The 27,888-nt window shown below is 41.6% G+C and overlaps 3 protein-coding genes across 3 annotated transcripts; 1 reads left to right on the top strand and 2 right to left on the bottom strand.

Annotated features, from left to right (window-relative positions):
- Positions 1-16: 16 nt before the first annotated feature.
- Positions 17-8,531, bottom strand: LOC140268249 (mitochondrial import inner membrane translocase subunit TIM44-like). Its single transcript, XM_072363008.1, has 13 exons — positions 8,490-8,531; positions 7,462-7,566; positions 7,085-7,249; positions 6,896-6,976; positions 6,519-6,668; positions 5,956-6,089; positions 5,712-5,797; positions 5,408-5,500; positions 5,065-5,189; positions 4,475-4,525; positions 4,030-4,119; positions 3,355-3,465; positions 17-2,996 (listed from the first exon to the last, which is right to left on the bottom strand). The coding sequence occupies exons 1-13, from the start codon at positions 8,517-8,519 to the stop codon at positions 2,877-2,879; spliced, it is 1,341 nt and encodes a 446-aa protein (XP_072219109.1). The 5' UTR covers positions 8,520-8,531; the 3' UTR covers positions 17-2,876.
- Positions 8,532-9,167: 636 nt separating this feature from the next.
- LOC140268251 (ras-related protein Rab-11B-like) lies at positions 9,168-14,782 on the top strand. The gene is made up of 5 exons (XM_072363012.1): positions 9,168-9,390; positions 10,847-11,042; positions 12,225-12,418; positions 12,746-12,826; positions 14,082-14,782. The coding sequence occupies exons 1-5, from the start codon at positions 9,351-9,353 to the stop codon at positions 14,225-14,227; spliced, it is 657 nt and encodes a 218-aa protein (XP_072219113.1). The 5' UTR covers positions 9,168-9,350; the 3' UTR covers positions 14,228-14,782.
- A 1,012-nt stretch (positions 14,783-15,794) lies between these two features.
- Positions 15,795-21,361, bottom strand: LOC140268858 (E3 ubiquitin-protein ligase MARCHF2-like). Its single transcript, XM_072363850.1, has 5 exons — positions 21,032-21,361; positions 18,449-18,766; positions 18,155-18,350; positions 17,553-17,762; positions 15,795-17,133 (listed from the first exon to the last, which is right to left on the bottom strand). The coding sequence occupies exons 2-5, from the start codon at positions 18,631-18,633 to the stop codon at positions 16,978-16,980; spliced, it is 747 nt and encodes a 248-aa protein (XP_072219951.1). The 5' UTR covers positions 18,634-18,766; positions 21,032-21,361; the 3' UTR covers positions 15,795-16,977.
- Positions 21,362-27,888: the final 6,527 nt, after the last annotated feature.

Here is a 27,888-nt window from a genome sequence, read left to right as displayed (position 1 = left end):
ATGATAAGTGGACATATTTGCGACTTCATACCATTTATTAGCAATGCCGAAGCTTGCATGTGTTCATAGGAATGCATCATCTCCCAGCAGGCTTCAGCTGCTGTCACAAGGGAGCAGACTAGTAGGTTAGTTTGTCCATGGATGTCCAAAGTCATTCATCACAGCAGACAGCTGCGGGAAGAGGTCCACCATATATTGGCTCAGCGTGTGAATCAATTGGCATGTGTTATATACAGCCTAATTCATTAGTTTATTGACCAGCATCAACAGCCTAGTTGATGGACATTCATTAAGAAGCATCAGTTCTGCAATGAGAGACACAAAAGACAGACCAGAGTATCCAGAGTTTAATTTCTTCTTGAAAGCACAGACAAGCACATAATGCATTCAGGGCTGCTGCCTCTTAACAAAGTAAATGCAAAGCTATAACACAGCTCGCTTTATTCTGCCAACTGACATATTATTGCATCATAGTAGAAGAACTTATGAATGCTCTTTTGGGGTTTGTTGTCACATGTCAAGCAGCCAGCTTCAGCTCAAAGAACCACCAGAGTTCATGTATATCCTGAACAGATACAGAAGAGATCACAACAGACATCATCCACAACAGATGAATCGAAATCTGTTAAAGCACAACTCTTGAATGGCTGGAGCACACATAACAACACAACAAGACGGAGACTGTAAAGACTTGCCACCGACTCCTCCTCACCACTGTGGTAGTGTTGGATAGAACATATGACATAGAACATAGTGGTAAGCTGTTGAGCTTCACAAGAAGCTTTTGTATGATATCAGAGGAGAGCCTATATGGACCTTATATTGAGAGACTTCTTCTCCTGAAGATTTTTGCATCTTTCTTAGCCATGAAAAACAGTGAGCTTTCTGTAAAGATAACATTTTAACTTATAGAAAGCTCATGAAGTGCCCGTAGAGCAAATTGTTTCTGTGGAGAGAAAGAATTACTTATTTGATATATATATATATATATATATATATATATATATATATATATATATATATATATATAAAAAGATAAAAAGCCCACAATCCTAGTGTTCAATGATAACTCAAAGTTCACATATTGTGGTGGACATTGACTGATTTTGTATTTTGCCCCCAAGTTGAACAAATAGAGCCGCAGGAATTTTCTGGCATCAACACATCAGAGTGACTCTGACAGACACAATGAGAGCATGGCGCAACAAACAGAGATACTCATGAATTCAAGCATCAGCGATGGACTTTTTTCATTCAATATCAGTGTCAACAATATCCAGTACAACAGTGCAATCAACAGAATAAACAGTCAATCATTCCAGTTTTCATCTCCACCGTTTATATGAAAAGTAGTACTTTTTCATTTATAAAAGTAGACCAAACAGTTCAGCACGGCAAACAGGTAAACAATGGGTAACTGAAGACAACAAATAATCCCCAACAATGAAGCTGCCCGAGGGAAAAACGGGTGTGGTCCCACGCAGGCTGAGAAAGAAGCAACGCTCGACATCCGATATATTTACGAGACATCGGCTCATATTAATATAATACAAACCTGACTCATAATGAAGGCATAATGTACAGCAACTTGAAAAATGCTCCATTTCAAATTGCACAAATAAAAAGAAGCATAGGGTGGAGTTCCTAAAAATGTAAATGGTTTTTGATGGGCTATGAATTCATAGCTCATTACTTCCTTAACACGTGCTTAAATCTTCATCCTGTTTCACATTTATTCAGCTTCTGATAGGTTTTATGTCAAAAGCAAGCACAGCTGCTGTTCATGTCAATACTGAGACGTCTTAAAATTCTTATCATCACTGAATGAGCTCCGAACTCGTTTACATTCGAGACACTAAAGCCTCCATGGCTCACTTCACCTTCTTTCATGTCTGCCTCTCTGGAGATGGCAACGGTTGTTTCATTGAGGAGATATTAAAGCCTGATACGAAATAAGTTTTTGGGCCAGTTTGCTTTAACTGAGAAGGTTGTGCTTAGCTTGTTCAACCCTGACAGTGTCGTGTCTACACAAAGTCTCGGTATGTCGGCCATCAGTCTTAAACAGAAAAGAGACTTCTGTTTCATACAGTAATTGTGTTAACATGTCCAAAAGCATGTTTCGATGCATCTTATATGACTATACACATTGTGAATTGGTCTCAGAGTGATGATAATATGCAAACGACCTATACTTTATACTTTGCCTGATCACATCCAGTGCACACAGATGACAGGCTGCATATGAGGTTAATCCATGATGCTGGTTACATTTGCTGCTCCACTGGTGAACAATAACTGTGATGAGAATTGAACCAACAGATATCCACACTTTCTTTTCCCCCCAAAACCTGCAACGTGATCTTTTTTTAAAAATTTTTATATTGCCACACGTAGGCCATGGATATTGTTGGATGAAGTAAAGCAGGCTCCTTCCATAAATGGACGGTCATAAATGTGGGTTTCTTCCATTCTAAGATGAATCTTTAAGTATTCTACTCATACTCCAGCCAATCCAAACACTGAGATGACCAGTGCCCTCAACTGGATGCAGATTTCGGTGAGTATGCCATATAGTTGGTGTCCGATGTATTCTCCATGCATGTGCCAGAGAGAGGTCAAGTATGCACACATACAGCGTCTGGATACTGATGGGAATGTAAAGGCAGTCACAAATGAGCAGGGTTTCTCATAAGTTAACGTATATACACAGCATGAGCCAGTATTCCCAGCCACATGTTTTCATCTTCTGCCCTTTTCTCAGTTTGTGTCCCAGATGAACCTCTTCACCTGCATGCTTAATCATCGTTGTTGTCCTCCTCCTCCTCCTCCTCCTCCTCCTCCTACTCCTCCTGCTCCTCCTGCTCCTCCTGCTCCTCTTAGAGGATTTGCTCAGTGCTGGAGGCAGAGATGTCCAGAAGCCTCCAGGCTGCGTTGGGGTTCAGCTCCTCCTGGTCGCGACACAACGCCCAAACATGCATCATCCTCATCACCTTCTCCTAGTGAAGGAAGAGAAGAGAAATGGGTCAGAACCACAGACCCGGCACGGAGTGGGTGGAGGGCTCTTCAAGACTCGAGTTCAAACTTCACGTCAACAACAGTGACTAAACATAATAAAAGTCTTTATTTTTGATTGACACTATGATCCAACCTAATAAAGCAGCTGCAATACCTTTAATAGTTCTGAGACAGTTAACTTGATCAAAATACAATCCTATTAATTACATTAACTAAGATCAAACTTTTTATTGACCTCTGATCTGATATCAGCCATTTGGCTTATATACTTCCTCAGAGCAGCTCTGATCATATCTATTAGATCCGCTACTCAGAGGCGGTAATGACGAGCTGACTGACCGGATCTCCCTCCACAATATCTCCTTTGGGGCTGCGGATCACCATGACGACCTGAGCCTGGAAGGTGATGATCAGTACAGGGCCCTGATCCATCATCTTACCCATCGCCAGCTAAAACACAGGAAGAGACAGTGAGAGGATTGATTTTATGAGGAAAAAATGCATATTACCAATGCACATGCAGCAATATGATTTCTTAAGCTCTTTTTAACAGCATTGATAAAAAATAACTTTAAGAACAAATCCTCGTCTTTCAAAATTAAATATTTGGAAGTTGTTCTAAGAAAATAATCCCTTCATGCCTCACCGGTTGGATGCAAGTCCACATCTGTCCCTCATTTAACATGCTCAGTTTTCTGAATGTGAACTTAGCTCCACTTGTAGCAAACAGATCATAACGTGTTATTATTGTTGGATAAATCTTGATTAGGAGCCGGCCCTCCATGTTGTTCCATATTGAGGTTTTTTAAGCATTAAAATTCTGGCTGTCTGAAACATGTGACTTTGAGTGTTGTGAATAAATTAAATCTACTTTGAAAAATAAAAACTAGAATGTTTGTCAAGAGGAAAAGCGGGAAAATGGAGAAATATTGTACTAGATGTCGTTTTGTAAAGTGGCAAACAGTGCAGTGCAGCGTTACGTGTGAGACGGCGGGTCTGAAAGAAAGAACTTACATCTATGTTATCAATGTCGAGGACTTTGGACTGAAAGAGGAGCCCCAGAGCCCTGGCCTGCTGGATGGGGTGGGCCAGCTGACTGTATGTCTGAGAACAGGCACACGAGAACACATCCAGCATGAAACACTTTACACAAATACATGAAAGCTAAACTGTTCATATCAACATATTAGCTTTTCGTGAGAGTTCAAATTTTTGAGAAGATGATTTTGTATATGCACACTTATGGAAAGTGCCAAAAGATGGCTAAATGCTCCTGCATCTTTGCAACACTCTTGGCCATGTAAACCTAAGCTTCTTCATTCCTTACATGTACAAGTTATATTTAGAGGTGTGCACTGATCCGCTGTCCATATGTGATTTGCATACATGTTGGAGGTGATCTGGGCTTAAGAACTGATTAAATATAAATGTTGATTTGGTGGGTGGGGGAGTAACTTACAGCTTCATAACACCAGTCCTTTAATACGTCCAGCTCTCCACGGATCATAGCCTGGAAAGAGGACACAGACCTCAAGGGGTCAGCATTTCACTCCACGACACAGGTGACTCATGAGTGACCTTATACTACACTTAATTAAGCAAATGTGTTGCTATAGCAACCTTTAATTAAGTCCTGTAATGTCAGTAGCAAGGTAAACGTAAAAATATCACGTTTTCCTGTTGTCTAAATCACAAGAGATTTTCATTCCATCAAACTTTTAGATGTCTGCCAACCAAATTGACCCATCATTGGTTTAGGTGGTTAAAAGTTGAACAAGAACTCAAAACACTGTTCCGAGTGCTTCCGGGCATCAGTGCTTGGTATCATATCTGAAGAGGCAGGGTTTGCTTTCAACATGCACTCATCTGACAAAGTCACATTTATTTAGAGAATCTAATCCATGCTTAATGAAGCGAGACCTTCAACAATAATTCTGGTCTTAACCTCCACTGTAAAAAAATCCCACATTAGTGAGCGAGGAGAAGAGTTGTGAATAAATCAGCCTGAGTAAAAGTTCTACTGAGGCGGAGACAGAGGGTCCTGATTACCTCCAGGATGTTAGGGATGATATCTTTTTCACACTGCTTGAGAAAAGAATCTTTGTCAAAGTTGGGGTCGGCCTTCACGATCTCCGTCAGCACCTCGGACATTTCTGTCTTAGAAAAAAGACCACCTGCAAACACACACATCAACAGCGTCAGCTGCGGTGCCAAGAAGACGTCACTCACGGCCTGGAACTGGGCCGGTTGTGACTGAATAAAAACGACCACGACATCAAGAGGATATTCTAATGTTTATCCCTTAGTGCTTACACTTAAAATACATATTTATTACGTTTGAAATCGCAATCAGAAGTTCTTAAATAATATGATTTTGATTTTAAAAAATTACCTAGAAAGTCAGTGACTCTGTCAGTAACCACTCTGGATGCTCTGACGAGGGCATTGTCGCTTTCATCGTATTTCATCTTCATCTCAAAGAACCCTGAAGGTAGTAAGAAGGGAAGTGTTTTTCAGTGATAACAGCAGACGACGCCAGCATCTCCGCAGCAGATACATAAATCACTGTCTACATGAGCATTTAATGCCTGCACCACTTTAGTGTTCTTATGCATTCTGCTGCCCCCTGCTGCCTTTAAAAGAGATTGCATGAGTGTATATTAAACCACAAAAGGTCTGCAATATAGTTCACTTACTGTTAAAAACTACGTTATTGTCCTTGAAGTCCTTCCACTGCTGGTACCACTTGGAATCCTTATGGAGAACAACGCCCATAGCCTCTCTACATCATAAATCAATGACATTATCAGTCAGGGTACACAACAGCTGAAGTCATGGACTTACAGGCAAAGCACAGCTGAAAGAAAAATGCTACTTCTTACAACAGGATGCTGCACCTTTGTTAGGATAGAAGTGACGTGAGAGAAAGCTGTTACTCACTCATTGGCCTCAAATACTCTGGTGCTGTCATCAGCTCCTTTAGATGAGAAATCACTCCTCATCCTCAGCTGAGCAGGAGCCCTGTAAGGGCCGGCGTCACCGACATCTATCTCCTTCTTCATGGTTTCCACACCCTACAGAGAGGCCACTCGTTTTTAAATCATGAATGTAGTCCAAGTCAAATCACAGTCTAAAGAGTGTAAATGCAAATTCACCACCGCAAATGCTCTGCAGCGTGTTGGCAGCCGATGGGGCTGCGAGTCGACCCACAACCCCGCTGTGGCTGTTGTTAGTGGTAAGACAAAATCAAAAGAGACGCCCATATAACTTATAGTAATTTCTCAAGAAATGATGGTACGAGTGGACAGGTAGAACCCTTAAACCAAAATGAGAACTAAAAAGCAGAAAGTTGCTTTGGTAAATAGCTGAGCAGCAGCTGAGAAGCCTTTAAGTTGACAGCAATGACAAACACCAAGAGTCCGGTAAAAGACGCTAGTTCAGAGATGCTGGAATTTTTACAAAGGAATCTTTGGAAATGAATGGATGACATGTTCCTTTCTGACCTGAGAGATGGCCTTGAATGCATTGGTCCTGCCCAGTTTTTCTCCTCCTTTGGAGACCGATTCAGCAGAGTGCATGGCTGACTTTGCTGCCTCTCCCACACCCTCCTTGATCTTCTTCCCTATGTCCGTACGACTCACTTCCTCAAGACCCTTTAGAACAAAAGCAACACAAATACAGAACATAATCAATGAGGCTTACAGTGCATGACAGCGCCTCAATGCAAGATGCTCGTTCGTGCAACCCGATTAAAACGGAGAATCAGATCACACACTTTTCATACGCTTTTTCCTTTAGGTTTGTTTTCAATAAAGTTTTTTTTATTTATTTATTTTTTTGCGACATGTACTTTCTGCATTGAACCTTTCTAACAGCTCACCTCTTTGACAGTCTCCGACAGAGAGCCAAAGGTCTTCCGAAATACCTCCGACGTCTTCGTTGTCTCAGCCTCAATAGATTTCTGATGAAATAAAAAAACATCTGAAGTGTTCAATTACAAGTTCTTGTCAGGCACCCCCCCTAAAAAAAATATTTTAGAATGGGGCTAGAAGGCAAAAAGCTTCCTTACAAATTTCCTGCGGGCTTGCTGAAGGGCATCGGACTCCTCGAGCCTCTTGGCCTCTTCCCTGAATTTCTTGATGTTTTCCTTCATCTCCTGGTTCTTACTGAACTCCTGGCGGATGTTATCAACCAACTCTCCAAGAAAACCTTTACGTCCTGAAGCATGTCGGATCTAAACAGACAAAAAGAAAGACAGTCTTTAGTTGGACGGGTGAAATAGATTCCAACTGGTGAGATCACTCTGTATCTGTCGGCAATACCGACTGAAAGGATGCGTCAGCATCCCTGTATCATCGCAGTATGCGTGTTAAAAAGTAAAACCAAACTCCACCATTCACGTTACTTTTCATTTCAAAGGTAAAAAAGGGAAATGTCAGTGTCTACCTGCACAGCAGCAGCCGGGCTCCAGTGTAACCTGTGAGCGTCTCCTCTCCACGCTCCAGAGACCAGAGACCGAGAGCAGAGCGCCAAGGCATTTCGTCCAATCAGCTGCAGCGGAATAACAGCGCGAGTCAGCCATGATCAGTCATGTCACAACCTCACATACATGCAACTGTTGATCCCCAATGGGTGATATATGATAAGAAAAGCAAACGATAAATGTGTCAATAGATTGCTGGTGGTCCATAAAACACCAGAGGATCTTCGGTGGTCTTTGGTATAGATCCAGTAGGTTTCTGAGTTGAACACCATATCTCTTCCACTGAGTATTTCTATGATGGAGGCATAGATCACTGCTGTCTACAAACCCATTCCAAAAATATCTGAGTTGAGATCAGCTATCTCAGTCACTTTTGTTGCCATGAACCAGAGAGGGAGTCCCTCTGACCAATAACTTGGTTACTTAACACTGACCCACAGGTTTCCAGAGATTCTTTCCTACATAGCCTAACAGCAGAGCCCAAGTCTAACCTGACTCATGTCTGTTTCTCAGACAGTATTTAATATGTTGAAACATTATTTGACTGGAATTCTACGTGTGCATTGTTACACAGATATCTGTGATCCATCCGTTTCTCCCACGCCTGAACCTGCTAATATTTTCTCATTGTTAATTTAGACTATTACATCACTGCAGCGCCAGTAATGTGTTGAGTTGATGTGTCACGATTCTGCGCAACACTATGCTTTTAAACAAAGTGTAACCCTGTTTAAGCAGAGAGAAAATGGCCAACAAACGTGATTTGTATGTCAGACACTAACAATGACAACCTCTCCTGTGTTTCTGATGCAACAAGGCCTCCTCGAACGTATATTTCATTCGATATCCAACTAAAACAGACCTACAAAATCGTGTCCGCGTAACCGGACAGGAAAAGATTGACCACAAATCCAGGGATGCCTACGTATTTCCCAAAATTAAGTGCCTAGGTCCAAGGAGCTGTAACGAAGGACATGAATAATAGTCTAACCTCGTAGCACCGACACACGGAGGCTGCCATCTTGATCTTGAAATGCGCGGAGAAGCACGTGCATCCTCAGCTGGAGCAGCTGACGTTCTACCTGACCAATAGGAGCTCGGATAGCGTATGGGGGGCGGGGCCAACTGTCAGCATGGTATTAAAAGAAAAACTCACCCCAAAAACAAATGGACATTTTGTTTTTCCGTAACTATACAACGTCAAACACAATGCGTTTCAGTGACTGGAAGCAATTCATTTTGGCGAGATATCTTTCTGAGTTTATTGGGTTTGTAGTTTAAATTCGCAGTTGTGGTTTGCACACGGATACGTGCCTTTTTACAAAATGCCCCCACGTTCTAATTCCACAGGCCAGTCCTTATTTATGTAAAAATAAACGTTCATACATCATCAGTTATTTGTTTTCGTTGTTAGTGTGACGAAATAACATGAACTACAATAGATCACGTTTAAAAGTGGTCAAGATAGAATCAAGTATGGAATGAAATTAACATAAAGGGCATAATAACAATATATATAAATATATATTTTTTAATTTATTTATTTATGCCCCGTTATTCGTGGTTCAGAGTGGTTCACAGTGGAGGATCCATATGAATGGCAGGTATCTGCTGGCATGCCGGCTAAAGAGCGCCCCCGAGAGGAAGGTATGTGAGCTGCAGGGACTCCTCCCCTCCTTCTGCAGGGTTGGGAGCTCTCCCCTTCTGCGGCCAGCTCGCCTTGACAGCCGACACTGGCGCAGAGTGTGGGCTCAAACCTTTACCATATTTTTCTTGCAAAGGGCGAAAATTCACACCCGTGCGTCCCACTCATCCTCTTCCGGAGACAAGCGTTGGAGCGGCCTCGTCTAGAATGGGGAACCGAGACGACGAATACGATTTCTTGTTCAAAGGTAAAGAAAAAAAAAAAAAGAAAAAAAGAAAGAAAGAAGAAGCAAAACGAGATGACTGCATCCCGCTTTACACAAACTCACCCGGACAAAGCGATGCTTTGCAGATGCCGGTAATCTTTTTTAATGTGTCGTAGTCGCTGAGCAGCTGTGCTCATTTTCAAAGGAAACGGGTTTTTTTTTTTATCTCAGTGGCTGCCCGGATGATAATCGGTTGTTATTACAGCACAATACTGTAACATCACAGCGCCTGCAGCTATTTATAAAAGGAAAGCATGCGACATCCAATCTGTGCACAACCTTCATTAAACTTTCATCAACTCATAGGGCAGGACAGAGAGTTTCAGGTGAACTGTTTCCACCGTTCTTGGGCGGCATTTGATGTTTTCTCCTGACTTCTGTGGAGACGAACTAAAGGCCTGTTAGCGTCTGCCTCTGCTGATCAATAAGATGCTTCCCCATATGATTGTGACTCCCGTTTATACTGCAAATGCAGCAACTTCATCTGTTTTAGTGGGGCTTTTTTCCCCCCCCGACAGTCAGTAGGCCTGAGAGATTGTGACTGGAACAGTACCAGACCCAGGTCCATGTTTGGTTCCAGAATGCCTCCTTTGATCTGGATATCAGCTCCTGTGGCACATTAACATCCCGGGCCTGTAGAAGCCAAAAGGCCATTTAGATGTAACAAAGTATCCTCTGTGGGATGAATAGGGCATCTGCCGGAGGCGAGGGATCTCTTGCTTCTCCCTCCCTCCCTCTGTGCTTTTCTCTGCCCGAGCCATCGTCTGTGTACCCGTCCGAAACAGGAAGGGCAAGGCGGCCTGAAACTGTCGATTCAGGTTTTGATGAAGCGAGTTATCAGCTTCCTGCAGCCCGGATCTGCCGATGCCGAAAGGGCAGGACAAAGTTCGGCTCGGTTTCCTTTTGTCGTTGGAGAAGGAAAACAAAAAAGGCTCCACCTCAGCTTTATCAGCCCCCCCCCCCCCCCCCCCCCCTCTCTTGACTCATTTACCACAGCTTAACTCTAGTGTGTGAACGACATGACCTGTTAATGATCCATTCATTTTGACACTTCACACTGAGGAAGTAACAGAACTTTCACTCTGACTCTGGTTAACTTTGCAGCTGCGCCTTTAAAAGAGTCCATACAGAAGGTCTGCTGAAATCTTAGGATAAATTGGGTCTGATAATGGCTTCTTGAGAGCTTGCAGAAAGATTTCAGCAGTGGGTTTTTTTTTTTTTTTTTTGTTCAAGCTGATGCAATAGTTTGTGTGTCAACTGTCGAAGTTATGCAGTATGTTATAAAGTGTGACCTCTTCTCATTCAGTTGCAGAAGTTACTTTGTAAGTGAAAAAAAACCCAACTAAATCCTGTTGACACCAACATTTCAAAGCACTGCTTTGTGTGCCTCACCTGTCACACACACACGTCCCTCACCCTCTTTTCCTTCTCCTCACAGTTGTGTTAATCGGAGACTCTGGCGTGGGGAAGAGCAACCTGCTCTCTCGATTCACACGAAACGAGTTCAACCTCGAGAGCAAAAGCACCATTGGGGTGGAGTTCGCCACTCGCAGCATTCAGGTGGACGGCAAGACGATAAAGGCTCAGATCTGGGACACGGCGGGACAGGAGCGCTACAGAGCCATCACCTCAGCGTGAGTCTGCCCCAGCTGACACATCAGCTGACACCCCACAGTGGTGGTGTTGGGGGGTGGGATACTTCCCCAGTAAGGTCACGGCTGACACTTCATCCTTAAGATTACATTATTTGAAAACATCTTTGGTGATCTCTACAACAGTTAAAGAGGCACTTTAGTTCAGTCAGCAGCTCCCGATCCACCTGAGTAAGAAACTGATCCCCCTTAATGTCCTACACACAGAAGTTCAGCTGATTAAACTGCAAATGTATGATGTAAGTCTGTATCTCAGTGTGTGAATTTAAACAAATCAGAAGTGTTCGCCCGATTCTTTCATTGGAAGCCCAAGAACAAAGCGGAGAAATCTTAAGTTAATCAAACAAAGTATTTATTAATGCTCACAGGTAGCGTACGGCAGTGACAGAGCTCTCTCAGGACATCCATCAGCCCCAGCCCCGATATCCAGAAATAGTTCATACTTATCTTCTTCACATTTGTGGAGAACCGAGTATAATAATTATTAGTGACAGGAACAGCCCAACCACTGTCCACGTCATGTTCTTGGGATGTGATAAACAACGTGTGTGTGTGTGTGTGTGTGTTGTTTTCGGCGCGTATCTAATGTAACAGACATTATCTATCTGACAAGATGTAGAAGCTTCATCTGTCCCAGTTATTTAGTCCAGTTATGCTATCTTAAAGTCTTGGAGCATTCAAGGACATGCATTGCGTAGTATGAGCAGAGTGGACAAGTACAAGATAGGAACATAGGTTATTTAGAGAAATACAGAATATGAATACATAATGTCTAAGAACAAAGCCAATTCATAACAGAAGTGATTCTAACTTCTCCATGAGAGAAATTTAGTGGCCGACGAGCTTTTGTCGGTGGAATTCACGCCGTACATTCAGAGTTTGTTTCCGGTCACTATCTTCTGATGAAGATGATGCCGTGCAGTCAAAAGCAAATCAAAGAGAAGACGTGCACATCCAAAAATCCACTGGAGCGGGCGCTGGATGAAAAAACAGTGGACGTGGGAAAAGGGCAGATGGTTTCCGAGCTCCCTTATAGGATTTCATTTTTAAGAATTTTCAATGCATCGGCCGTATAAGGGAGCTCTTTGATGTGCGCCTCCATCTGGCCTCAGTGGGCCTGCAGACACTTCCACAGGTAAAATATGTCCTGTTGTCACGTTACAGATACTACAGAGGAGCCGTGGGGGCGCTGTTAGTGTATGACATCGCCAAACACCTGACCTATGAGAACGTGGAGCGCTGGCTGAAAGAGCTGAGAGACCACGCTGACAACAACATCGTCATCATGCTGGTCGGCAACAAAAGCGACCTGCGCCACCTCAGGGCCGTGCCCACAGACGAAGCCCGGGCCTTTGCAGGTGCTTCTTTTCTCTTTGTGTCCACAGTTTAGTAGAAAATATGAACGAAGAGCATCACAGAACACGTAAGTGTATGAGTTCGCAAACTTCTGCTTAAACACGGCTAAACTCAGCACGCGAAAACACGTACACATGGTGCATCAGTTTTGGTTGGCGTTAGAGCGAAAAAGAATCTCACATTTGGAGTCGATGACGTGCGAATGATGTTGAGAGATTTCTAAGATGTGTAAGATCTTAAACAGACACAGACACTGTCCTCTCTCTGCTGACAGGGGTTATGGCTCCGTTTGTTCACAATAAAGAGGAATGTTTTTGTTTTTTCCACAGAGAAGAACAATCTGTCATTCATAGAAACCTCAGCCTTGGACTCAACAAACGTTGAAGAAGCCTTCAAGAATATCCTTACAGGTATGCTTGTGAGCAGAGGCTACAGCCTTACTCTCCAATGATAAGAAACAAAGGGGCGCACGTGTTCAGGAGAGCATTCCTGAGAGCAGATTCAGCTAAAAAGCTAAAAAGTTTTCTGCTCCAGACAGAGTCCGCTGCCACGGTAACTGACACTGTGAACCAAACCTGGTTGGGTGACAAGTTTTCCTCAAAAAAACTCTTGGTTTCCGACTCCTGCAGAGCATGAAGCAGCTGTCTTCCACACTGTCTCATTTCCTCATTCACTGATCATTAAAGCTCCTACCAGAGTGCATTCATTTGCGAAACAAATACAGAATTTTTTTTTTTACAATATCTGTATCATGGCCGCTTTTTACTATCGATTAATTCCAACTAACAATGGAAACACCTGAATTTTGAGACATTTTTTAGCCTCTGAAGAAAGAAAGAAATTCGAAACAGTTAAACCTTCTACTTTCATTCTGAATGGCTAAATTTCAGTGACCATTAATCCGTCTCGCTGTGATAGCTCTCACTGCTCTTGCATTCCTGTCATAGTTGGCATATTTCGTTGAAGATAATGCGAACACTTCTGGGTGAAGATGCTTGTGGCAGAGCTTAAAAAAAACAACAAAACATGGTAAGAATGTGAGTTTTGGTCACAAGCTGCATTCAATCTCATTGTGTTTTGGCTTTTATGTGAAAATGTGCTCATAAATGTTAAGTTTTCAGTTGCTGTCCCTCGCATTTATCCCTCCTGGTCACAGCTGTGTTCCTCCACTCATCTTGAAAGACAAACGTTGTCACCGACGCTGGTTTACGTTAACATTTCTATCGCTGCACTGGATTCAAAGTGACCCGATACCTGTTGCCATGGTGTGTCATAGTATCCACTGATGCTCGCTCTCTTTCATTAGAGCATATGCAGGGTTTTATTGATCAGATCAGCTGTTCTGGAGCTAAAAACTGAGCGTTCCATCACAGAATTCATCAGCTCAGAGTTTTCTGAAACCGTCAAACAAGAGTTTGTTTTTCAAACTAATTGCTGATGTCAGCAAAGAAGAGTTGTTTGCAACTGCAAAAAAAAAAAAAAAAAAAAATCTAAAAATTTTTTTCCCTTTTGATAAATTAACTTATTGTGGCAGTTTCCCTCTGCAGCTGCATTGTTTCATTGTTACATGGTTGGAACTGTGATTCTGTGAAGTGTTAATTGACCGAGCAAGAGCTTTCTGTTGAGTAAACGGCCATCTTTTCTAACCCATCTCTTCAAAAACAGAAATATACCGCATCGTATCGCAGAAACAGATTGCCGAGCGGTCTGCCCACGACGAGTCCCCCGGAAACAACGTGGTGGACATCAGCGTTCCGCCGACCACGGACGGCCAGAGGGGGAGCAAACTGCAGTGCTGTCAGAACCTGTAACCCACGGCAACAGTCCCCTCTCACCTGGGTCAATTATTAATTGAAATCCACAGTGTTGATATGCTTTCATCTGCCCCGGGTGCAACGTTGTCTGAATGTGCACTTTTTTTAGAGTAAGTGGAATCAGTTCCATAACCCAAGAGAGAAGAGTTGGATTTCAAATTGTTATCTGATCCAGGTACAGTCGGCTACATTTTGGTGCAAAAACAGGACTGATGGTTCATCGTAAGCAGCTGCCACAGTTAGTTAACCGTCATAGTGTAGCAGAATGGCCTTGCCTGTGATCTTGTTTGCATAGACACATCTCTGGTGGACGGTTGTTGCCACTTGAAGCCTGGGTTTTAGGTTTTGCCTGTTTCATTCATATCAGCAGTCCTGTTTTTGGGCTTCTCTCCCTCTCCTTCAGTCATCATCTCAAAAGTGGTCTTGACGCTGCTGATGCTTCCATTTTGTGTAAAATATTCTTTTTCTTTTTTGTTGGTTCATTTTGATTTTGATAGCTTGTCTGCTCACATACATTATATCAATGCCATGAAATTAAATTTTACAATATTACTTTCCTGCGTCTTTTCTTTTGAAACGGACACAAAACAACTTTGTATCAAAATGTGCGCGTGTCTTACTTTGCTGATGCATCGAAACGTAACAAGTAAACGTGTTGTTCGGAGTTTTCCAACAATAAGGGGAAGGTCCCTTTGAAAGAATGAGACAAGGAAAGAAACAGTGGCTTCAGAAAGAAGAAAGTATTTCGTTGGACAAACCTGTATTAATTTAGGAAAAAAAAAAGACACTTTTGGTCCCTTTCACCTTTCTGGCCTCAAGCAGTTTACAGTAAACAAACAATTTGAATGAAAAAAACAAACAAAAAAAACACTTTTCAGTGGGAGTGAAGAGCCAAACAAGACGGTGCTTCTCCATAGGGAACAGTAAGGAAAAACCTGTGAGATTCATGGTTCTGCTAGAAAGCATTGCAGAGTAAATGTCAGGTAGACTTTACGCCTGACATTTTGTGAAGCCTACAGAGGTTGAACAAAGACGCTTCATATTCTTTTAATTTGCCAAATTCATAGTTTACTGGCCTCCCAGATGAACGAGGCCCTCACACTATATGTAAGGGTAAACCGCGCCTCGGAGCAGAGTTGCTGCTCTGAGGCCGAGAAAAGAGCCAGTTGGGGCGTTTTGGGCATCTGGTTAAGATGTCTTCCAGGGTAGGTTTCAGGTTCCAGGTTTCAGACATGCCCCACAGGTAGGAGGCCTTCAGTCAGACCCACTGGACAGACTGTACGCAGTACATCTCCTGCTGGTTTGGATACAACTCTGCGCCCCCACCCCTGTAAGAGCTGGAGGAGGCGGCAGGGTGCTGAAGGTCTGAGGATCACTGCTCACTGTCCTCCTGACTTGCTCCTGGATAACTAGCAGAAAGTGGATGGGTGCACGGGTTTCCCAGCAGAAAAATAATTAAGACGAGAGAAGTTGTAAAGTCTCAACTCCAATCGGTACGATCGCTACATACATTTCAAAACGCTCGATAGCTAATCCAACCAAGCAAACCACAGTTCACACAAAGTCCAGGAGTCCCTCATGTTTTATTGCACAATAACCCAACTTTCCAGGGGATGAAGCAGGAAGACTACAATAACACAAAATACTTTGTTTAGCATACGCTGCATACATCGATGGACATCTCAAAACACATTTCTCTTTTGCACTTTTACCAAGCACCAGCCTGCTCTGATGCCAGGGTTTTTAGAAGTCTGTCATCTCATCTTCCAAACACTGTTCTTACGCTATCTAAAACTGCATCTCCTGTGGTGTGAGACATTACTACTGGTCATCGCGAGGCAGCTCAGTTAATGAATGGTGCATTTACAGGTGGAGCAGCGCTGTTCGTCAATGCACTTTGATGATAATAGAAGAGACATCCAATTAGAATGTAAACACTTTTTCACACCTTAAATACCTTTTCCTTATCCATCACTGCGCTGCAGTTGCCCAGCTGGAGTGTTGTCCAATATGCTACAATCGTCACTGCCCCCTCCCCCCTGACAAGTGTGATTAATACACAATGCCTCTGTTGCTGCCTTAACAGGAGGATAATTAGATTTTTCACTACCCCGACAGCAACGTAAAAGCCTTACCTGGAAAATTAAAGAGTTCAGATTATAGACAAAGACACTGGTAAGGGTGACTGTCACCCACTACTCGTCAAACAAAGAAAACAATAAAAGTAGTATTCACAGCTAGACCTTGTCAATCATGTTTTTTATGATTACCATCCTCCGCAGGGTTATTAGTTCCCATTGTTCAAAACCAGTTAAATACATTGTGAAGGGGCACGGGGGAATTATAGGTAGTGAATATGTTTCATATTATACTGTAGTAGCATGCTGAATCAGTTATATCCTGCTACATTAGCTTGTGTCTTAGTATTTCATAAGTTTGTATCACTGACGTAAAAAGTCAGGCTGGTTAGTCCATAACTCATATTTCCACTTCCCAGCGCTGGCTGTTGGGGACAACTCAGTTTTCATCTACAGTGACTCTGGAATGAGTTCTTCCCAAAACCACTTTTGTGGTCGGCCAATACAGTGGTATTTTTCATCAAGTGCTTCAATAAACATGAGGAGAAAGCAGCTCTTCCCCCTCAGAATGGTCCATATGAAGTGCAAAAGTTCATTATTATGATTAATTTTGTTTTTAGAGAGTGCTTGGGTGCGCTTTAAATATTCCTCTTGCCACCGCTCTCGCACTCATACGATGGTCTCGTCAGTCATTTTCTTGGTCGACTTGGTCGGCACTGAACGCTGGGTGGTGTGCGCCCCTTTCATGTCGGGCATGAGCAGGCGCACTTTCTGATTGGTCCGCCTCCACTCCGAGTACAACTGACAGTGATACCGAAATGACACCTGAGATCGGATGAAATGACAGTTGGGGGGGTGGGGTGTGGGGGGTGACAACAAGTGACAAGGGAGAAAAAGGCAGACGTCAATAAAACGGACACGAGTATATTTGAGAGAGTAGCACAGCAAGAGTGGAAATCCTGCTAACGCTTAAAAAGAACTGCAAAAGAATAGCGTATCAAATAGCAAGTCCCTTCTTTGTTTGACTTTCTGCCAAAGTCACATTAAGAAAAAAAAAACAACACTACTACAGTTTCTAGAAAGGAAGAATATAAATACATGAGATTAGTCTTCTTCATTCTACACATTTTCTGCATCTAAATGTCTTAATAAGGTATTAAAACTGACTTATAGGAAACCATTCCGTCTGTGCCAGTCTTTTTCTCTCAGTTACAGGGGAATGACTTATGGAACGTGTTAGTTACCAGTGTCCAGAGGATGTAGATGGTGAAGAGGGCGATGGTGAGGGCAATGAGGCCAACAGCCTCAAGTCTGCTCTTCAGCTGCAGGTGGTCCTGGGCTCCCCTCAGACACAGCCACCCGGAGATAGCTGCCAGGGGTGTAATGAGAAGGAAACAGGCCATGTCGCACAGCAACGTGCGCTTCTCACTGCGTGGCCCGGGGTCCTTCAGCCACTGAGTAGAAGAATGAAGAGGTCACTGGTGCTACTCAAAGTTAGCTGTTGAGGCATATTTTCTGAGTCACTGTTAAATTGCTTAAATGTTGTGATTTTCTGCAGGGAAGAGCTTTAAAGACTACTTCATACTACTACTAAATAAACCTGAGGAGTGAGAGCTTTTCATGTAGGCAGCCCACTTATTAATAGAAGCAAATCTTCTCATATATTGAAGCAGCTACTGGGTGCCACATGATCTCCATTATTGCCAATGATTAAACAGTACTTACATCGGTGCCAAAGAATAAATGATATCTCCTGTTTTAGACTAATCTGTATTGCTCATTTCCACCTGAGCTTCTCTCAGAGAAACCAAAAAAAGACTCATCATTGCAGTGAAGCGTCTCTGACCTGTGTGAGTGGCTGTGGCCGCCGTTCAATAGTGAACTCTGTGTGACAAAGTTCGCAGTAGCTGGTGTTGGAGGATGAGAGCCACTTCTCCAAGCAGCTCTTGTGTACTTTGCCCAGTGTACCGGTGCAGTCGCAGGGTGAGAGCAGTGTCTCCCCGCCTGCTCCCTCGTGACAAATCCGACACATTCCCACATCGCTGCGCATAACAACAGGACAGAATTGATGGTTACGCAAATCTTATTCATTTTCAGTACACTTATCAGGGCCCCATGCGAGTCCTACACAACGACATACCTCTGCAAGCTCACAGCTTTGACAACAGTGGAGAGTGGGCGGCCATCTTTAGCCGTAACCTTGGCAACGTACTGGGCCTGCGTGGTAGAGTCAGACTCCTCTGAATCCTTGGAGGCATCAGTTTCAGCGTTGCCAGAATAATCGCAAAGAGAGCCAGGTAGCTGGCAGCACCCTGGTGAGGACATGGCTCATCTGAGGTTGACGCTGATGAATATGACGGCGGAGGAGACTTCACAAGAAGATCTGATGCGCCAACAGAAGCCCTATTCCTATTCGCACTCTTTTCTCTCCACCGACAGACAAAGGTCCAGGTGGATGCTGAAGAGAAGATGAGAAAAGGACACAAAGTATGGGTCACTCGGTCAACACAGTGTCAATCGCGCCAGACTCCGATAAAATGCTTCACATGTCTCAGTGATGTCACGCTGACACCAGACATAGACCAAGTAACTGGTGAGCCAATTAACAAGGCCATTCACTTTATAAACTGCAAAATGATCAGTTCAGATCGCCAGTAACAAACGATGGCAATGCAGGCAGTTTTGTTACTGCGGCTGCTTACATGCGTTACAGGGACGTTACTCTGCTTTTGTATCAATGGGCATTATTTTTATGTGATTAGTCGATCGATGTTTTGTTTAAAATAACTGAAGACAGATCGCAGGAGACATCCTATCGTGTAAAATGCCATGATGTAAAACACAAAACTATCGGTCCAAATGAAGAAAATTCTCCGATTTGTGAGGGGAAAATGCTGAGAACTCTGTCTTACTGAACAGTGGAGTTGGATTTGCTAATCAGTTTTTCCTTCGATTTTCTGTTTTAAGGCAGCAAAAGTGAGCAAAAGCAGAATCCACCAGTAACACTGGAACCAAATAGGCATAGTGAAAGTTCAAGGGCTGCTTACCTACTCAAAGAACCAAGGTTTCAGGAGTAACTGGTAAGAGGACGCTCTGAAATTGATTTCATGCTGAGCCACGGTGATAGAATTGCAGATTAACATCAACACCTGCCTTATTTTTCCACTTGATATGGTTAACAATCTTTTAAGGGTGCAGCTGCCATCAATAGATAATCCATACACTGGTAAAACAGCTGGGCTGGGCCTTTCCCTCCCACACTGGCTTGCTCAAGCTGTTGTGATGGGTCTCAGCTGAATCCTTGGCAGGACATACCTGCCAGGAAAACGTAAGGTACACTCCAACAGTAACTTTGTCCGACAGTGGAAGGTGACTGAAACACTCCATATAAGCAGTGCATGTATGCAAGTTCATATTTAAGCAGTCTGCTTAGGTTAAAACAGGCTCTATTCAACACTGCTCACCTTCTCACGATTTAGAGACTTCATTTCTTTGACTTGGTGATTGTTTTAATCATTTATGTTTGGCTGAGTGGTCAATGACACAATTATCTGAGATGAAACCAACTCAGAATGTTATTATTTCTTCTAATCTCAGTACAGCAATTTCTCTCATTTGTTATTTTCAATGCATTTTTGTGCATTTATGAAATGCAAAACGAAACATAAATAACAGTAATAACGGTGACATAAATAAAAAGCACTGGCATCTGTCCATCCCACATTCATCCCACTACACGTATCAGTTAACCACTAAATAATAGGAAAATTGACAACATATCAATACAAACGAGTAATCACACCTCTCTGTATCAAAGCAAATGGTAAACACAGCTGCAAATTGGTCACTTTAAAAGAAGTACCGATGCAAAGCATTCAATCCTTAAAACTGCTCATATAATAGGCAATCCACTGGTCTATTATTAGTGTGAAACACAGTAAAATAATTTGAAAAATATCATTCAGATGTTGGGCATCTTTCCATTTCCAAAGCTGCCCAACACACACTGCAGTATTACAAGCAGATGTTTAAAAATAAATGCACAACACACCTCCAGCTTTTACACCGTGGCCTTCAAAAACAGCATTTTAAGTGTTTTTACAAAGTAAAAAATGCGGATGGATTTTGTGATCCAACCATCTACTGATGTTGGCGAGCACATAAGGAATGTCACACAGGGCTATTAAAAGTATTTGTTTTTCAGGGAGACCTTGACGACATCTGGGGTGGGTTAGGGCTGTGTTGTCAGAAACAAACTGTGTGCCACCTACCTGCCTCTGCAACATAAATCCTCACAATTGTACTGCCAGCAGCGCGATCTGACATAGCTTTCTCTAAAAGCTTGGCATAACGATAACGGTCCGAGAGCGAATTAATGCATCTGGAGCTAAATAAACCAAGCCTGCTTATGTTACTGCATTTAAAAGCAACCAACTGTCACCGTAAAAACAAAAGCGCGCTCGGACTGGTGTACATGTACATTTTGTAACCTTATTACAAGATTAGCAGTTAAAAATAACACAGCTTACGTTAACTATGCTGCTATTTACATGAGTGGTACAGTAACATTGGTGAGAAACGGCAACCAAAGCTAAAATGTAATTTAAGATAATTACAGTGTCAAGCATTTTAGTAGCCGTCAGCCAAGAGACTATCATATGATCATAATATAGAAAATATTGTAATCGAGCAGAAAAACAGACATTAACGTAAATTTACTCACCCGCAGGCTTGCTTTTTTTCGCTTGGCCTTGGCCTTGGCCCTGCTTTGGTCAGCCACAAGCTAGCTGAGCTAACTGGACAGCCCTAGCTATAAATTATGACATTGACATCGAAGCAAAAGATAGCGATAAGAGTAAATACTAAAGACGACTGTAAGTGCTGTAACCTCTCCATGACTTGTAGTGTATGTCTCTCGGGTGATTTGATTTGAAAAGGCGAGAAGAAACGACTATTTCTGCCAGCATTGCTAGACGCAGCTAACGGCGCTAACTGGCTAGCAACGGGCAAGCCTTCCTCGGCATCCCTCAGCTGTGGACTGGTCATGTGACATAGTGCTGCCTTCATAGTCATCTGCAATATTGGACTGTTTATCTTATTACTCCAGGAATTCAGATAAGTCTCTCAAACAAGATTTTTGGAGAAGCTTTATATCATGAGCATCCTGTAGAAACTGATTAAATTGTTGGTCTGAATACACTATTTAACACAGTTTGATAGTTTAAATTAGCTTAAATTACATCAATCTACACTGAAACTCAAAACTGAAAATCTTGTATATAAATGTATTAGTCCATTTATTTTGATGTCTATGAGCAGTGATATACATACCGAATAAAATTGTTTACAGCGGCAGTATACGAAAACCCTTTACTGCAGTTGGTCCTCAAAATACAGTTTGTCATATCAAAATAAAACCGCTAGGTGGAAGCAATTAGTCAAATTATTATTGGTGGATCAGTGAGGCCCGGAGACATTCAAGGGACAAGAGAGGTATTTAGTGGGTTTTTTATGCATTGTTTAAACACTAGTTCAGTAACAGAAATAGTGGTTAATATGATTTAGATACTTTGATTGTGATCCAGGTAGATTATTTGGGGTTTGTGGTTGTTGAAAGTTCAGCTGTGTAGATAATTGATTTCCTGTACATATACAGTGTGTGCTATTGACTCACTGTGTAAATTTTTATTATACAAACATACATACAGCTCATACACGCACGTACGTGGTTCAATTCAATTAAGTTCAGTTTTATTTATATAGCGCCAAGTGACAACAAATGTCATCTCAAGGCACTTAAATAATATAGTCCAATTCAAGCCAGTTGGAGTTCAATTAATTGTAATCATAATCCAATGAAATCCAATTAATTCATTTCAAAGGATACTTGTTGGAACAGGGAAACACAATTTAATGACCACAATAATGTCACATGTACATGATATAATTTGAGAAATTAAATAGGGAGAAAAGAGAGCAAAGTGAGGAAATGTGTGACAGATGAGGCCCCCCAGCAGTCTAAGCCTATAGCAGCTTAACTATGGGATGTTTCAGGATTACCTGAGCCATCCCTAACTATAAGCTTTATCAAAAAGGAAAGTTTTCAGCCTAATCTTAAAAGTGGAAAGGGTGTCTGCTTCTCGGCCTGATAACTGAAGGCTCTGCCTCACATTCTACTTTTAAAAACTCTGGGAACAACAAGTAAACCTGCAGTTTGGGAGCGAAGTGCTCTGTTAGGAAAATATCTTACAATGAGATCTTTAAGATATGATGGAGCTCGGTCATTAAGAGCTTTATATGTGAGGAGAAATTCTATTCTGAATTCAACAGTGAGCCAATGAAGAGAAGCTAAAACTAGAGAAACATGATCTGCCCTGTTCGTTCTCATCAGAACTCTGGCTGCAGCATTTTGGATCAGCTGGAGGCTTTTCAGAGAATATGTGGGACAGCCCAATAATAAGGAATTACAGTAGTCCAGTCTTGAAGTAACAAATGCATGAACTAGTTTCTCTGCATCACCCTGAGACAGGATGTTCCTGATTTTGGCAATATTATGAAGGTGAAAGAAGGCAGTCCTAGAAAACTGTTTTATATGTGTGTCAAAAGATAAATTCTGGTCAAAAATAACTCCAAGGTTCCTCACTGTAGAACTAGAAGCCAAGGAAATAGCATCTAGAGTAACTATACAACTAGACATTTTCTCCCTGAAGTGCTCAGGTTCAAAGATAATGACATCAGTTTTTGTCTGAATTTAGACGCAAACAGTTCTGAGTCATCCAGGTCTTTATGTCTTTAAGAAATGCTTGTAGTCTGACCAACCTATTGGTTTCATCTGGTTTCACAGATAAGTACAGCTGAGTATCATCAGCATAACAATGGAAATTTATGCCATGCTGTTTAATAATATTACCTAATGGAAGCATGTATAAAGTAAAAAGAATCAGTCCAAGCACAGCACCCTGAGAAACTCCATGACTTACTCCGATGTGTGAGGAAGATTCTTCATTTACAAGAACAAACTGGAATCTGTCAGATAAATATGACTTAAACCAGCCTAATGTAGTTCCTTTAATCCCAATAACATGTTGAAGTTATTCTCTCTGATAGAAACAATTTTATTGATAAAGAATCTCATGAAATCATCACTGCTGAGAGTTAAAGGAATACATGACTCAACAGAGCTCGGACTCTTTGTCAGCCTGGCAAAAGTGCTGAAAAGAAACCTGGGATTATTCTTATTCTCTTCTATCAGTGATGAATAATAAGCAGTTCTAGCTTTACGAAGGGCTTTCTTATACGTTATTAAACTATCCAGACTAATTGAGACTCTTCTCAATTAGAGGAACGCCACTGTCTGTGAACACTTTGAGAAAATCCAATAGAGTCTAATATAGAATTAAAGTTAATATTTAGGCTGTCATTTTCAACATCTACATGAATATTAAAGTCACCCACTACAATGACTTTATCTGTACTCAGCACTAACTGGGATAAAAACTCTGAGAATTCAGACAGAAACTCAGAATAAGGACCAGGTGGGTGATACACAACAACAAACACAAGAGGTTTTTGTGATTTCCACTTTGGGTGGGAAAAACTGAGAATCAGAAATTCAAAGGAGCTAAAGCTAATCTTGGGTCTCGGACTGATTAGTAACCCTGATCTGAAGATAGCTGCCACTCCTCCTCCTCTGACTGTGGTTCGAGGAACGTGAACATTTAAATAGTCAGAGGGAGTTGATTCATTAATGCTAACATGATCCTCCTGCTGCAGGACTGTAAGACAAAATATATCAATATGATGATCACAGATCAAATCATTCACTAACAGAGACTTCGAAAGGACAGATCTAATATTCAGCAAATCACATTTAATAGTTTGATGTTTTTGTTCAGTTAAAGTTTTTGTTTTGATTTTTTTTTGCACAAGAGGATTAGCTCCTTTTGTGTTTATTGACTGGGGGGGTAGCAGCAGGTGGGAAGCCGTGTAAAGTGGTGAAGTCTGTAAGACTACAACTCTGCATCCTGGTCTCAACCCTGGGTTGCCATGTTTTTGGATGACTAATAAATTCGTCCATATTTCTAGAAATGAGAGCTGCTGCTTCCAAAGTGGGATGGATGCCATCAGGTTTTCTCCTGACAGATTGCCAATTATCAATGTAGCCCATGTTGTTTGCTGGACACCATTTAGACATCTAGGTTCATAATTCCATGGATTCCCAAACAAAGCAATATCATTTATGTATTTTCTGTCATTAGTGCTCGATCTAAATATCTGTCAGAATACATTAGGTTGTCGTATTTTTGTACTTGCAAGTTTTGGCTTATACCTGTGTTGCTGATTTAATCAACACACAGATATCAAATCCGCCTAAAGGAAACATTTTGGAACTTGTCCTTTTGACATAAATCTTGAACTGCAACTAATGCTAATATGAGGTATAGTGTCACTACATGTACGAAATGATATGTCAGTCTAATTCTATATTATACCAATAAAATTCAAGATCATCTTACTTTGACAACTTTCACAGTGAATCCCATTGTCAATACCAAAATGGGTCTCTGGTGGAACCTAAAATAGAAATGTCCTCATTTAATTTTTAACCATTAATTAAACAGTGTCTATTTTTGTCTCATTGACCTGCCTTACACTGCCCCTTACCTCTTCCTTTTCAGCCCCTTTGAACCCAAACACTGATAAAGACAGGGGGCCAGTTCAGGTAAATGTGATCTCTGCAAGTTATTTTCAACAGGGATTGTCACACACTCAGACACACACACACGCGCACACACACACACACGTGCTCACACCCCTCAGAGCATTTCTTTTATTAGTCAGCTCACCTATCTTATTTGGTCAAAGTCCAATACAAATCATGAGACGCTGCATCTGCACATGCATGGGATGTCATAAGACATGTGTTAGTGGACTTTAACTGAGACCACCACACAAATGCACCCGCAGATCATTAACATGGCATAGTTTGGATTTTCAAGCTGCAGTTAACCTCATTCCCAACTTGCTGGGAAAGAACACATACAAAACAGTATTTGTGAGATATGCAATAATAAAATCAATAAAAATGGTCTGCTGTGGTTATCAGATTATTGATCCATTACTGCTGACACAAAGGAAACATATCTGAAACTTTGAGATGATGGAGCAGATTTAAAATGTGAGTTGTTGTTGTTTTGTTTTTTTGGTCATTGTTCCCATTGTTTACATTAATTCAGAGTGTGTCATGACTTCCAAATGCATCTGCAGGCATTTCTCCCAATAAACACGATTGATTTCTAATGTCTTGCGCAAATATGCACCAGATAAGATCACAATTCAAGTTTTAAACAGGGAGCTGAATATGCTATCCGATACAGTATGTATGGTGTAGATATGTAACGTGAGCGATGCAGAGTGAAATAAGGAGAGAGTGACAGTCGGGGATAGACAGATTGCATAATTTATTCACAGCGTTTCGCTTTCAATAACAGTAATTCAGGTGCTGCACTTCCATCTCGTGATCCCTTAAGCGGTTTGCATGAGTCCTCGTGAGTACCAGTGGAAACTAGTAATTCAGTTTCTGTCATTTTCTGATGCTCCCTTGTCCTTGAAGAAGGGGCACTTGACTGTGCTCTCCTTCTCAGGGTAAAACACATATTCTCCATATAAATGAAGATGTAAATGTTTTATGTTTTCTGTCCGATTGGTGACATATCTTTTGACCATGCAATACTCTGATGCCATGAAATACGAGTAGACTAAGTTGGACCATTTTCAGTTATTCTGATAATTTCATTTGCTTACAAGTTCTATTCAGGGACATTTAAGGGTTATACTAATTTATGTCATCTCTTATTTCTTATATAATCAAGTTACAATCATAACTGCACTGAATTTGAATGGAATTCTTCTAAATTAGATTTCATGGAATTTGTCAGCACAACCCTGTGTTTATCTATCCATCAGTGGGCTTTTGATGTTTTTGGACCTTGACCATACACTGACCATATTGATTTAAAGGCCCAAATAGTCTGAGAGGGGGAAATTTTTAAAAAAGAGCTAAAAAAAATAACAAAAATAAGCAAAGCACGAGTCCAGTAGAATACATATACATATATACAATATATATATGTATATATAAAAAGTGATTTGTTTCTGAAAATGATTTCAGTCAAGTCACTGGTTTTCATGCTACTTTGTAGTTATCTAAAAAAAAAAACACAACAACACTGCTGATGTAAATCCCAGCTCATTTTCAGCATCTTTTATTCGGTGGAACAGCTACGTAAGAGTAAATAATATTTAAATAAACAGAATAAAAACTATGTATTTAAATAAGCAAATTCATCACTAAACAGTGTGGATAAACGTGAACAAAATATGAAACGATGATCTTCTCAGGCAAAATTACACGTGGTACATGTGTGGTGTTTGCAAAGTATTTTCTTTAAAAATTTGAATTCGTGCATGTTCTCCCCGTGTACGAGTGGGTTCTCTCCGGTACTCCGGCTTCCTCCCACCGTCTAAAAACATGCATGTTTGGTTAATTGGTATCTATGCGTGTGGTTGTTTGTCTCTGTGTGGCCCTGTGATGGACTGGTGACCTGTCCAGGGTGTACCCCGCCTCTCACCCGATGACCACTGGGATAGGCTCCAGCCCCCCCGGGACCCAACCTACAGATTAAGCGGGTATAGAAAATGGATGGATGGATGGAATCTGAATTCGTGGGCATCCAATTCATTTCACCTCTGAAAGTGGTCACTGATAAAAGGCACACCAATTTCTATTATGTGCCCGAATCTGTTCTACAGTAATTATCCAAGACCTCCGTGTCACGGGACCTCGCTAATAAAGGACGTTACAGTTTGGGTTTTGATGGTGTAAATGTGAACGGTAAAACCATGCACATGACTTCAACTTTTCAAACAGTCATGTGATAAATTAAGTGCGCTCCTTGGAAAATGCAGGCTTTTTGTGACATTCAAACGAGCAAACATTTGATCCTTTTCTGAACTAAGCCTGTGAAAATGAGCACTGTACTTGAAGGGAACTACAAGGAAATTATATTTCTTTTAAATGCATTCATTAAGAAAGACTCAGTAGATGTCATATTTGTCTGTGGAAAAAAGTCAGTGCAACTTTGGCCATACTTAGCGGAAATACAACTTCCAATGGGCATTTAACATCATGGCCCAACACTTTCTGACATTGGGTTGCTGAAGGTTCTGACCGCTCAACTATCCAAAATTCATCATCCTCATGCTTTCTCTCATAAGATGCAGAATTCATATCTGAATAATGACTGCAACTTACCCATTCGCTGACACAGAGAAGCAACACGAAACCATAAAAATTCACATCAAGAAAAGACGCCTTTGGTTTGCTAACAACATGTTAGCATGAGTAAAAATTGACTAGTGCACAATATTCTAAAAGGCACAGTCTATTTAGCTAGTTTCCCCATGCAGGTTCCCCACATTCCCCATGCAGGTCGAATATGTACAATCTCTTTCTGATTGCAGACACGTGTACTTTGCACTTTTTGCCTCAAACTGTTTGTTTTTGGACAGAATTGGCTT

The sequence above is a fragment of the Leuresthes tenuis genome, unplaced genomic scaffold (assembly GCF_036924035.1).
Source record: "Leuresthes tenuis unplaced genomic scaffold, fLeuTen1.0.hap1 SCAF_14, whole genome shotgun sequence".
NCBI lineage: Eukaryota > Metazoa > Chordata > Actinopteri > Atheriniformes > Atherinopsidae > Leuresthes > Leuresthes tenuis.
Note: the sequence above shows the minus strand (reverse complement) of the source record. Positions and strands in the feature narration are given on the sequence as shown.

Coding starts and splice junctions, on each gene's coding strand:
- LOC140268249 (XM_072363008.1), bottom strand. CDS start 8,519: ATGGCAGCCTCCGTGTGTCGGTGCTACGAG. Junction 6,669..6,895: donor TGTCGGAGACTGTCAAAGAG/GTGAGCTGTTAG, acceptor TTTGTTCTAAAG/GGTCTTGAGGAAGTGAGTCG. Junction 4,120..4,474: donor AGGACTGGTGTTATGAAGCT/GTAAGTTACTCC, acceptor GCCTGTTCTCAG/ACATACAGTCAGCTGGCCCA.
- LOC140268251 (XM_072363012.1), top strand. CDS start 9,351: ATGGGGAACCGAGACGACGAATACGATTTCTTGTTCAAAG. Junction 12,419..12,745: donor CGAAGCCCGGGCCTTTGCAG/GTGCTTCTTTTC, acceptor TTTTTTCCACAG/AGAAGAACAATCTGTCATTC. Junction 12,827..14,081: donor CTTCAAGAATATCCTTACAG/GTATGCTTGTGA, acceptor CTTCAAAAACAG/AAATATACCGCATCGTATCG.
- LOC140268858 (XM_072363850.1), bottom strand. CDS start 18,633: ATGTCCTCACCAGGGTGCTGCCAGCTACCTGGCTCTCTTTGCGATTAT. Junction 17,763..18,154: donor GGCCACAGCCACTCACACAG/GTCAGAGACGCT, acceptor TCTTCTACTCAG/TGGCTGAAGGACCCCGGGCC. Junction 17,134..17,552: donor TCTACATCCTCTGGACACTG/GTAACTAACACG, acceptor ATCCGATCTCAG/GTGTCATTTCGGTATCACTG.